The sequence below is a fragment of the Petaurus breviceps genome, unplaced genomic scaffold (assembly GCF_028583685.1).
Source record: "Petaurus breviceps papuanus isolate PSGF00001 unplaced genomic scaffold, PetGlider_PUasm1.0 248410, whole genome shotgun sequence".
Lineage (NCBI taxonomy): Eukaryota > Metazoa > Chordata > Mammalia > Diprotodontia > Petauridae > Petaurus > Petaurus breviceps.
Genome location: NW_027185949.1, coordinates 4,399 through 15,784, shown reverse-complemented (window position 1 = coordinate 15,784; position 11,386 = coordinate 4,399). Strand labels below are relative to the sequence as shown.

Here is an 11,386-nt window from a genome sequence, read left to right as displayed (position 1 = left end):
TCCCTTCTGAATCTAGTTGTGATGTTTAGCACATATATATACACAAACACCTGGGTGTATATTTTTACAATTGCTGTTATTTCAATATCTATGGTTCTCTGAATTGTAAGGTAGTTTTCTTGCTTCTTCTTTCTCTTAATATCATCTGTATTTTCTGAAATCAAGTCCACAACTCCTCCTTTGGGGGATTCAGCTGACACATAGGAGGTTTTATCCTGGCTCATTTCTTTCATTCTGTATCAATATCTTTGTATCAGATGTGATTTTTTGTAAGGAAAAAATATGCGGTTTTGTTTTCTAATGATCTTCTAAATATTAAAACTAAAGTCCTAACTTAAATTAGATTTTACTCCTTTACTTCTTATGTTAAGTTGTTTTCTTATATTGGCACAAAATATAATACCATACAACTTTTTTTTTCTGAACAACATCGATTTTAACTTAATTTTTTGTTACTATCTAAACTTCAATATTCCATCATCTTCTATCTTACAGTCCTCCTAGAGACATACAGGAGTATGTTTCTTTATGTTTTAAAAGTTTTCAATCTCAGTTTTATTGGCATCTTTTATTTTTGAGGTTTTTTTCCATTTTTGAATATATCCCTCCTCTAATCCTTGTCCGGCAAACCATCCCTTTCAACAAAGATTTAAAAAGAAACAGAAAAAAACAGTCAATAAAAGTAACAAACACAGAGTAACGTCTGATAATATGTAGTAGTCTCCATTCATGGTTTGTGTCCTCTGAAGGCAGAGCGGGAGCATGATTTCTGTGATGGTTCATCTGACTGTTCTTTCCCTTTCTATACTTGTCCCTCTAACCATGGGTCAGTTGTGTGTTTCCTTTAGTTAGTCACTTTGAGGTCCAAAGGTCTGCTCACATCTGGACTGCTTACCAGGAGGGAATTGCATTTTTTGCCCTGATTTGAAAACCACTCCCGCCCAGGGGCTTATCTCAAAGTGTGCAGACAAGGTGATCTTGGGGGCCATGCTTTGATTTTGAGTGTTCCATATCCCAGCCTCTGATTTCTCATTTTCATTGAACAGTCTTGTGAAATTTGAATAAGTGACAGTTGGCATATAAATTGCTTCCTTTTTGCTGCTTGCGAAGACCCTCCTTGATTAAAGCCCTTTGCAACTTTGCAACAACATTTCTGGGTAAGTCGCTTACGGTGTCTCCTTTGGTGCCAAATGAGTCTGTCTCTAGTACTTCTAGGAAACTTTTTGTAATCAGTGAGTCAGTAAACATTTCTTAAGTGCTAAATATATGCCTGGCACTGGACCCAGCTCTGGAGATGGAAGAGAGGGAAAACCATGGTCCCTGGTCCCAAAGAGCTCCCATGGCAATGGGGAAGGCGGTGTGAAAACAGCTCTGTACTTAGCTCAGATATTCAGAGTAAATGGGTGATCACCTCTGGTGGAAAGCCCTCGCTGCGGGAAAGGGTGAGAGCTGCGGAAGGTGGGATTTGGGCCATGACTGACAGGAGGCCATCAGATGGAGATGAAGAAGGAGAAGATCTCAGGCGTGAGGGGTGGCTGGTGAAAAGGCAGAGACAGGAGAGGACTTGTTGGGGGAGGGAGTGTGTGGTGTGTGTAAAGAAGCCAGTGCGGCTGGATCCTAGGGCATAAGGTGGAAGAAGACTAGAAGGGTGGGAAGGGCTGCTCGTCAGGGACCATACAAGGCTGGCACAGGAGATACAAGAAAGCCACTGCAGATTATTGAGGGAGGTGGCGTGTCAGACCATGCTCTAGGATCGCTGTGGAAGCAGAGTGCAGGACTGATTTCAGTGGGGAGAGAATTGAAGCATGGAGAGCAACCAGCAGGTTGTTACAGTATTCCAGGTATGAGAGGATGAATCCTGCGCTGGGGCTGGGGTGGGGGGTGATTGTGTGAGCACAGAGAAGGAGGCCTGTGGGAGAGCTGTCACGCAGGCAGAATTGCTAAGCCTTGGCAGCAGTTGGGAGTGTGATTGGAAGCCTGACACAATTGGGAGGATGGTAGAGCCTTGGACAACCTTAGGGATGCTAAGAAGCAGGAGAGGTGTTGGCAGGGAAGATCATGAGTTCAGTCCTGGGCGGTTCGAGTTTCAGATGCCGGACCTCCTCATCTGCCTCTGGGGCTTTGTATCTTTGTAAGATTTCCCATTATCTTTCATTTCAGTCATTAAAGCTTTTCCTCCCTCCCTGCATCTAGTTCCTCCCTCTCCTTGCTGTTTGTTTTTTTCTTTTGGCAGAAACTACTTTTCAAGGATTCCAATACATTAGTGAGATTTCTAAAAACAGTCATCAACAAACAGAAATATTCCAGGATTTGAAAACCAAAAAAGATTACACGTGAAAGTATAAATTTAAACAATAGAATAAAGAGAAACAGGAGAACTTCTCTTCTGTTCAGTTTATTTTGTAATGTGTTTCTTCCATTTAATGAGGTAGAAACAAAATGTTCTGCTTTGTTTACCAGCTTCGCCTCTCTTGCACTTTCTCTGTGAGAGTGCTGGGTAAACTCACATTTATTGGAGTTTTAGGAATCAGTGACATTCAAGGACGTTGCCGTGAACTTCGCCCAGGACGAATGGGTTTATCTGGACCCTCTTCAGAAGGGATCTTGCAGGGATGTAATGCCGGAGAACTCCGATAACTCGGTCTCTCCGGGTAAGGACGACTCTCCTCTGGCACTCAGAATTTCCCCCATGGAGGGTCTTCCTACCTTAGTGAATGTTGTAGGATATGTGGGCTGAACTAGATGGCTTCTAAGGCATCTTCCAGTGCTGGAATTCTGTGATTCTTTGACTCCTGGTGTCTCAGATGTTGAGCACTTAGTGTTTGGAATGTGGAGATCAGAGATTCCTAATCCTTTTGGGTCTGACAGACTCTGCATATGCCCATGCTTTCTGTTCAGTGGTGAAAGCTTTTGACCAAAGGAGATTATATTTTAACTTGCTTAGCAGAACACCTGGCACATAGTAGGTGTTATCTAAATACTTAGTCCTTCCCCTTTCCTCTTTAGTAATGCTTTTTTACTAGGCTCTCCCATGCTGTTACTGTATCTTTAATAGCCAAATGGAATGTTGCAGAAAGGGCAGTTGAGAGTGACAGTGGGAACGCTGTTGCTTTGAGGTGCTTCTCCCACGGGAGTCAGGACAGACTGTGTTTTAGCCTTAATCTATAGTGTCTTTTGGGGGTAATAAACAAAGGAAAGTTGATTGTAATGAGAGACATCTTCCTTGGCAGAACTGTCTTAAATGTTATGTTTTAAAGAAACATAAAGAAAATCAATGAACAGTATGTAAGGAATTGGCAATCTATAGTGTATTCTGGAAAATTATTTTCTATGGCAGTTCAATAGAAGACAAAGAAAAAGGAATAAAATATCTCATTTCCTGAATAGTGCATTTAACTCTCATCTTGAGGAGAAATATGAAGATGATTTTTAAGAGACTGGAATCACTATCTGGCTTGAACTAAATGGTAAATTGTTTCAGAAGTACAGAGAAATGTATTATTTTAGCAAGGGTTGGAAGTAACTTATGCTGTGCTCTTAGAGCTAAGATGTAGTAAACAGTTATGTGTGTCTGCTTTCTAATTGATTTCCTTTGTTAATAAAGTATATATAAGTAATTACTTTTAATAAAGGAGATCTCCCCACTTTATTCAGTACCTAATGTTTAATGCACTGGGTTGGCAGGTACAAATACCTGAAGATACTCTGGGATTGCTCTAGAGCTCAGGATAATACAAGGAGTCCAGTTGGGAGTTGAGGTGTAACCTGTGGCAGGGTGTGGTTGACACTATCTACTTTGCTGTATTTTGTGCTCCTGGAAACTGGCATACTGATTGTATTTCTCATGGGTTTAACTACTCAGGATCTCTGTTGCAAATGATCTGAGATTCTTCCTGAAATTCCTAGGGCTGACATCTGAATACATGCCTGACTCCTGTCCTCTTAAGAAGTCATAGATCTTGTTTTTACATGTAATTGGCGGGGGGGATAAAATATTATGTTAAAAATAATGTACATTTAAGAAAGAAAGTCATGGTGCAAATTAATGAATTTGGTAGCCTATGATCTTTGTCAGGAGGTAGGTAACATATGGTATTTGTGCTCTGGCATCAAGGTTGATTATGCTTCTTAAGTCTTTCAAAGATGTTTGTCTTTAAAATGTGATTGTTCTAATGCACACATGCAAACACACACATTGATCTGGTTCTGCTCACTTCACTCTGTATCAGTTCATACAAGTCTTCCCAGTTTTCTCTGAAGCCATCCTCCATTATTTTTACAGCATAATGGAATTCCATTAATATGCAGATATAATTTCTTCAGCTAATCACTAGTGGATGGACACCCTATTAATTTTTCAGTTTTTTGCCACTACAGAGTGCTGTAAACATTTTTGTGCCTCATCTCTTTGGGGTATAGATCCAGCAGTGACACCACTGGGTCAGAGGGTACTCGGCACCGTCCCTGGAGTCAGGAGGACCTGAGTTCAAATCCAGCCTCAGACACTTAACACAAAAACTAGCCATGCGACCTTGGGCAAGTCACTTAACCCCAATTGTCCTCTAAAAAATAAAAAACAATACTCTAAGTATGATAACTTTGGGGCCATAATTTCCAGTAGCTCCCAGAAGGCTGGACTAGTCCATAGTTTCCCAGCAGCACATCAGTGTCCATGTTACCCCAAAGCCTCTAGCGTTGTTTTCCCTGCTGCTTTTTAGCAGCACTCCTCAAGTGCCTTTTATAGGTGTTTGGATTGTTCTGGGGCCTTCTTGCTAGCCACAAAGAGACAGGTTTAAGATTGAATTCGAATGTGGTTCTCTGTGCTGAGCCCTCCCTGTCCCATTTCCATTGAGCAGGCCTTGCATTATCCAAACCTTATGTCATCTACCAGTTGGAGAGAAGGGAAGCGCCATGGATTCCAGAGGGAGACGTACCAAGGACTAGCCATGCAGGTGAGTGAGTCCAACCAGGCAGGTGTGGTATTGCAAACAATGGCTGATGTGGTCCTGTGGAGAGATTCCCTTGTATAATGCTGAACAGAAAGCCCCTCTTTCAGCTCCGTGGGGCCGTGCAGCCAAGGGGAGCCTGCTTGTCATGAGCTCCTTCATTAAGCTTCCTTGTCCCCTGAATAAGTCAGTGCCCTTGTGTGTCCCTCCTGGGGGAGAGAAGGAAGGGCCTCTGTAGGGGAGAGATCTTTGGTCTCCTCAAGAGTGGTGGTCCTTCGCCTACTTCACCTCACTTGATTGGTCATTCTTGGTATTTCTAAAGTGTCTTATTTCACTTGCCAAAAATAAAAGACATGGCCTGTTTGCTTCCCTATTGCCTTTTGATGTTTGGGTTTTTTTTTTTACAAAATTTTTGGAATGGAGGTTTCACCTTTCACCATGCAAATTGGCAAAGAAATAGGAACAGTCCTTGAGGGGAAGCTGGTATAGGAAGAGAGGCCTGCTGATGTTTCCTGTCAGTGGTGCTGGGAGGTGGTCTGACCATTAGTGGTTTCTTTATGGAGTTAAGAAACAAAGTGACTGAACTACCCCTGGACCTAGCTCTGCCCCTGCTGAGCATATTTATTCTCAAGGAAATGGAGAAAGAAAGAGAGAAACCAAAGTCTAGTATTTGTGCTAAAACACAGTAGGATTTTCGGGTGTTTTAAAAAAGTAACTTTAAGGGGCAGCTAGGTAGTGCAGTGAATAGAGCACCAGCCTTGGACTCAGGAGGACCTGAGTTCACATCCGGCCTCACACACTTAACACTTACTACCTCTGTGACCTTGGGCAAGTCACTTAACCCCAATTGCCCTGCTTTCCCCCTTCAAAAAAAAAGTAATTTTAAGTGCTTACTGTGTTCCAAGCATGGTACTCAGTGAAGGCGATACAGACAGGAAAGCCAGGCAGTCCCTGCCCTCCAGGGGCATCCATTCTAATGGGGGAAACAAGAGAGAGGAAACTTTTCATCTGCAAGTCAGAGAAAGGTCCCCTGGTCCTTGAGGGGCAGTGGCAAGGCAGATGACGAAGTCTCTTCTTTAATGTCACATTGGTTTGTAATGCTGGCCCATTTGGCACCCTTTCCCTGGCCTTTGGTGACAAGGACTTGGATTCTGGGTCTTCAGCACCTGTGGACCTGCAGGAGCAGAGGCCAGCCTGCATCTTCCATCCCCCAAAGGAAGGCACAGAGTAAGTAACTCAGAAACCACCGCACGTCCTGGAGATGCACTGGCCAGACCCTGACTGTCCCTCTGAACTGGACCTGAGGCCCTGATAAGGGAGAGGATGCTGTCCCTTGTCAGCTGAGCTCTCAGAGCAGGCATTGGTCCCATGTTCTTCACCTTGTTCATAGGTGAGGATTCATTCTGAAAAGAGAGCAGAGTGCTAGTCATGGAGAGACAGAAGGCATGGCTGACACAACCTTTAGATGTTTTTTCAGAAATGTGTCATTTTGCTGGTTATTGTCTTGTGATTCTAACTTGCTCATTGGAAAATTACATGGAAGACTTTCCATGTTTTATCTTCAGATGGAATGAAATTGGTCTGCACTTAGTACTGTCCCCAGCACAAAAGAAGCAATGAATAAGTGCCCCCAATTTGTTGGTCTTGTATATGACTTCTTCTCCATAGAACAGGAGCTGTTTGATTGGTACAGAGTGAGCATTTCACAAATACAATGAGTATTGGCATTCATGTAGGACTTTTCCTGAATGTCTTTCACCCATTTGGAGTTTATATGTGGTGGTTCAATCTTTGGTTATGTGCACTTTAAGGACCTCTCTCATGTAATTCTAAACAGTTTTCCAGAATAGTGGGACCAATCTGAAGGTCCACCCAGATAGCATGCCCCGTGAACCGTTCCTGCAGTGATGACTGTCATCTTGTGTTATCTTTGCCAATTTGCTGGGTGTGAAGAGAAATTCCAGGGTTATTTTAACTTATGTTTCTCTTAAGGGTTTGAGGTATTTTTTTCATATAATAATGTAGTTTACCTTTCTTTTGCATGTTCTGAAAATAAATGCACATATCAATAAATAAATCTTTCCCTGCAGTTAAAATATAGTCTATACCATTTTTTGTGATGATATTTGGTGTTCATCATATCCAATGTCCTTGATTCTTTGAAATAAGTATTTATGATATATAGTTTTTATCACTCTAATATTCTGTGTCATCTGCAAGCCTTTTGGCTTCTCTTTTTTCCTTTCTGAACTATGTATTTTATCACATTTTTCACTAAATCACATGATTTTCATATAGAAAAAGGTTACAAAATTTTAATTCTAAAAAAGTAAAAAGTTACAACAAAATATAACCTTTCTTCCTATTAAAAACACCAAAAAGCATTGAAAATGATGAGATGTTTCTTAATTTAACCAAATGTATTCATCTAAACTGAGAGGTAGAATAATTTCTAATGGAGAAATAACGTAAGTTTTCCAATAAGGGAAGGATAAAGCACCGTTTTCTCCTGTCTGCATTCCAGCACACCTGGGGCAAAAACCCAAGAAAAAGGAGAGGAATAAGAGGCAAAATTAGACTTATTTACACATACCAGTACAATGGTGTACTTCGAAAATCCTGGAAAATCAACCTAAAATTAATAGGTCCAATAAATTATCAGGATAAAAAATTAATTTCTAAAGATTATGAATTTTTCTCTATGAGAAACTAGGAAGTGCAGGTAAAATTAGAACTTCTGTTTTAAATGAAGGAGAAACATGCACAAGATATTTGGAAACTAAGCTTCCAAAGCCCAAAGCAGACTACTGTAAATACAGCTATGAATTCTACCAATCAACAGGTATCTATGAAATACAATCTATTTTCTGGGCATTGGGGTAAGCACGGGATATTCAAAGACAAAAAAAAATGAAACATGCCTTTTCCTCAGTGAGTTTTACACCATTTTGGAAGAACAACATATTCATCCAGCAATTTTCACAGAAAGACTTAAATGATTCAAGAGAGATTCAATGTTTGTGGATGAACTACACTATCCTAATGAAATAATAGTACTGCTAAGGTAATCTATAGATTTAATGCTGTGCAAATCTAATTACAAAGGTAATTCTGTGTAGAACGATGCAAAACAATATAATTCATAAGAAAACCTTCAAGATAAAAAATGTTAGTTGCAAATATCCATAAAGATACAGTAGGTGATCTGAAAGCTATGATCTAAAGCCATTATTATCAAGGCTATCTGGTACTGGTTTAAAAACCAGAAAAGTAGATTAGTAGAATGTACTTCATAAGGAAGACTTTGAAGCAAATGGATATGGTAGCCTAATGTTGGATCAACTCAAGAGCGCAAACTATTGGGCGAGGCTTTCATTGTGTGAATCTGGAATTGCTTAGAAAACCGGGAGTGTAGGTTAGTATGAAACAGTTCGAGAGAATGGATTTTCCTGATGAATATGGTCATTATGAAAAATACCTGGAATGGTTTTTAAAATGGGAAAGCCATTAATAGTTGGCACTAGGATAAGAAAGACCTAGAAGTAATTACATATGGCGGCTCATATTGAATCCACTTGGCAACAGAGACTGCTACAGCTAAGGATTTGCTATGTGACCAGAGCCACTGACAGAACTTGTGTTCGTTTGGCTGGAAAAAAGGGTCCAGAGAGGATTTTTTTTTCATCGATTCAGAGGTAGCACTGTGGACTTTGTGTGTATTGCAGCAGCAGGGGACATTTACAATTGTCATTTCTTTCAGATTTGGAAACTCAACATGAATCCAAGGAGCACATTACAAAACTGACCATTTTGATGAAAGAAATAGTAAAACCATATAAATATAGTGCATGTGGAAAGACCTTTCAAATAAAAAAAAGCTTAAGGAACTTGTGAAAATTCATACTATTGAGAAACCTTATCAATGCAATGAATGTGGCGAGGCCATCTGCAGACATTCAGACCTTACAGGACATCAGAGAATTCACATTCGCAAGAAACTATATGAACGTAATGAATGTGGGAAGACCTTCTGCCTGAGTGCAGATCTTACTGTCCATCAGAGAAGTCATACTGGTGAGAAACTGCGTGAAAGTAATATATGTGGGAAGGCCTTCAGGCATAAAGCATTAGTTAATCAACATCAGTCAATTCATACTGGTGAGAAGCCATTTGAATGCAGTGAATGTGGTAAGACTTTTCAGCTAAAAAGACAGTTTAATGAACATCAGAAAATTCATAGTGGTGAGAAACCTTATCAGTGTAGTGAATGAGGCAAGGCCTTTTGCTGGTGTTCAAACTTTAATAAACATCAGAGAATTCACACTGGTGAAAAACCTTATGGATGTAATGAATGTGACAGGGCCTTCTGCCTGAGCACAGATCTTAGTGTACATAGAGAATTCATACATAGAGAAACCCTATGAATGTAATATATGTGAGAAAGCCTTTAGACTAAAAGTATAGCTTAATCATCATCAGTCAGTTCATATAGGTGAGAAACCATTTGAATGTAATGAATGTGGTAAAGCTTTCTGACAAAAAGTAAGACTTACTGAACATCAGAAAATTCATAGTAGTTAAAAACCTCATCAGTGTAACGAATGTGGCAAAGCCTGCTGCTGGCCCTCAAAGCTTGCAAAACATCAGAGAATTCATATTAGTGAGAAGCCTTATGAATGTAATTAATGTGACAGGGCCTTCTACCTGAAGGCAGCTCTTACTAAACATCAGAGAATTCATACTGGTGAGAAACCTTATGAATGTAATATAAAGCCTTTAGATTTAAAGCACAGTTTAATCAACATCAGTCAATTCATACTGGTGAGAAGTCATTTAAAGACAATGAATGTGGGAAGGCTTTCCAAAAGAAAGGACAGCTTAATGAACATCAGAAAATTCATAGTGCCAAGAGACCTTACCAATGTAATGAATGTGGCAAGGTCTTCTACTGGCCCTCAAAACTTTCCAGATATCAGAAAATTCATATTGATGAGAAACCCTACGAATGTAATGAATGTGGAAAGGCCTTCTGTGATAGCACAACTTTTACTAAACATCAGAGAATTCATAGTGGTGAGAAACCTTATCAATGTATTGAGTGTGGGAAGGCCTTCTGATTGAAAGCACAGCTTAATGAACATCAGAAAATTCATACTGGACAAAAACCTTATAAATGTGCTGTACGTGGGAAGACCTTCTGGCTAAAAGCCCATCTTACTTGACACCAGAGAATTCATACTGGAGAAAAACCTTATGAATGTACTGTACGTGGAAAGACCTTCCGACTAAAAGCCCATCTTACTCAACACCAGAGAATTCATACTGGAGAAAAGCCTTATGAATGCATTGTGTGTGGAAAGGTCTTCAGTTGGGGTACACAGTTTATGAAACATAAAAGAATTCATTCTGGGAGAAACCTTAGGAATGTGATGAATATGGAGTGTTATTCTGCTTGAGAAGAGAGTATTCTCAACAAAACAGATTTTAGTCTACAAAGAAATTATGTGGCTGTATTGATTGAGGGAAGGCTTTGTTCCTGAGTGTGGAAAAGTCTTAAATCAGAACTCAAATGTATTCAATATTAACTTATTTGTAATGGAGAAAACCCTTGTGAATGTAAGCCATTAATAAACATTTGTCAACTGCCTACTATGTTCCAGGCATTGGGCTAAGTACTAGGGATATAACAGGTGGCAAAAGATAGTTCCTGTCCTTAAGGAGGTAACAGTCTAAAAGGGGAGACAAACAAAAACACAAACAAGCTATTTAAAGAATTAGAAGTAAGAGAGGGAAGGCACCAGAATTAAGAGGGGGTGGGAAAGGTTTCCAGAAGGAGATTAAAAAAAAAAAAAACTTATACTTAACAGAAATTAGGGAAGCCAGTAGGCAGAGATAAAGAGGGAGTGGGGGGGCAGCTAGGTGGCGAAGTGAACAGAGCACCGGCCCTGGAGTCAGGAGGACCTGAGTTCAAATCCGGCCTCAGACACTTAACACACACATACACACACAAAACTAGCTGTGTGACTTTGGGCAAGTCACTTAACCCCAACTGCCCTCCCAAAAAGCAAAAAAAAAAAAGTGAGAGCATCCCAGCCCTGGAAGAGCTAAAGGCTTGTGTATGGAACATCAGAGAGGCTGGTTGTCCGTGGATCACAGATCACGTGGTGGGGAGTTTGGTGTAAGACAATTGGAAAGGTAGGAGGGGGCTGGATTTTGAAGGGCTTTGGATGGATTAGGCATGGGTGACCTGATAAGACCTGTGCTTTAGCAAAATCACTTTGGCCCTTTAATAGGGGATGGACTAGAGTGGGGAGAGATTGAGAGGCAGACAGTTATTTCCATAGTTCAGGCATGAGGTATGTGTATACACACATATACATATACACATATATGCACAATATAAAACCATGCTGGGTCCAACAAATACAGAGATAAGAATT

The 11,386-nt window shown here is 40.3% G+C and overlaps 1 protein-coding gene across 1 annotated transcript; it reads left to right on the top strand.

Annotated features, from left to right (window-relative positions):
- Positions 1–846: 846 nt before the first annotated feature.
- Positions 847–10,593, top strand: LOC138167655 (zinc finger protein 501-like). Its single transcript, XM_069096588.1, has 3 exons — positions 847–1,157; positions 4,857–4,952; positions 8,707–10,593. Exon 3 carries the CDS (start codon positions 8,795–8,797, stop codon positions 9,215–9,217), a length of 423 nt encoding a protein of 140 aa, XP_068952689.1. The 5' UTR covers positions 847–1,157; positions 4,857–4,952; positions 8,707–8,794; the 3' UTR covers positions 9,218–10,593.
- The last annotated feature ends 793 nt before the right edge of the window (positions 10,594–11,386 follow it).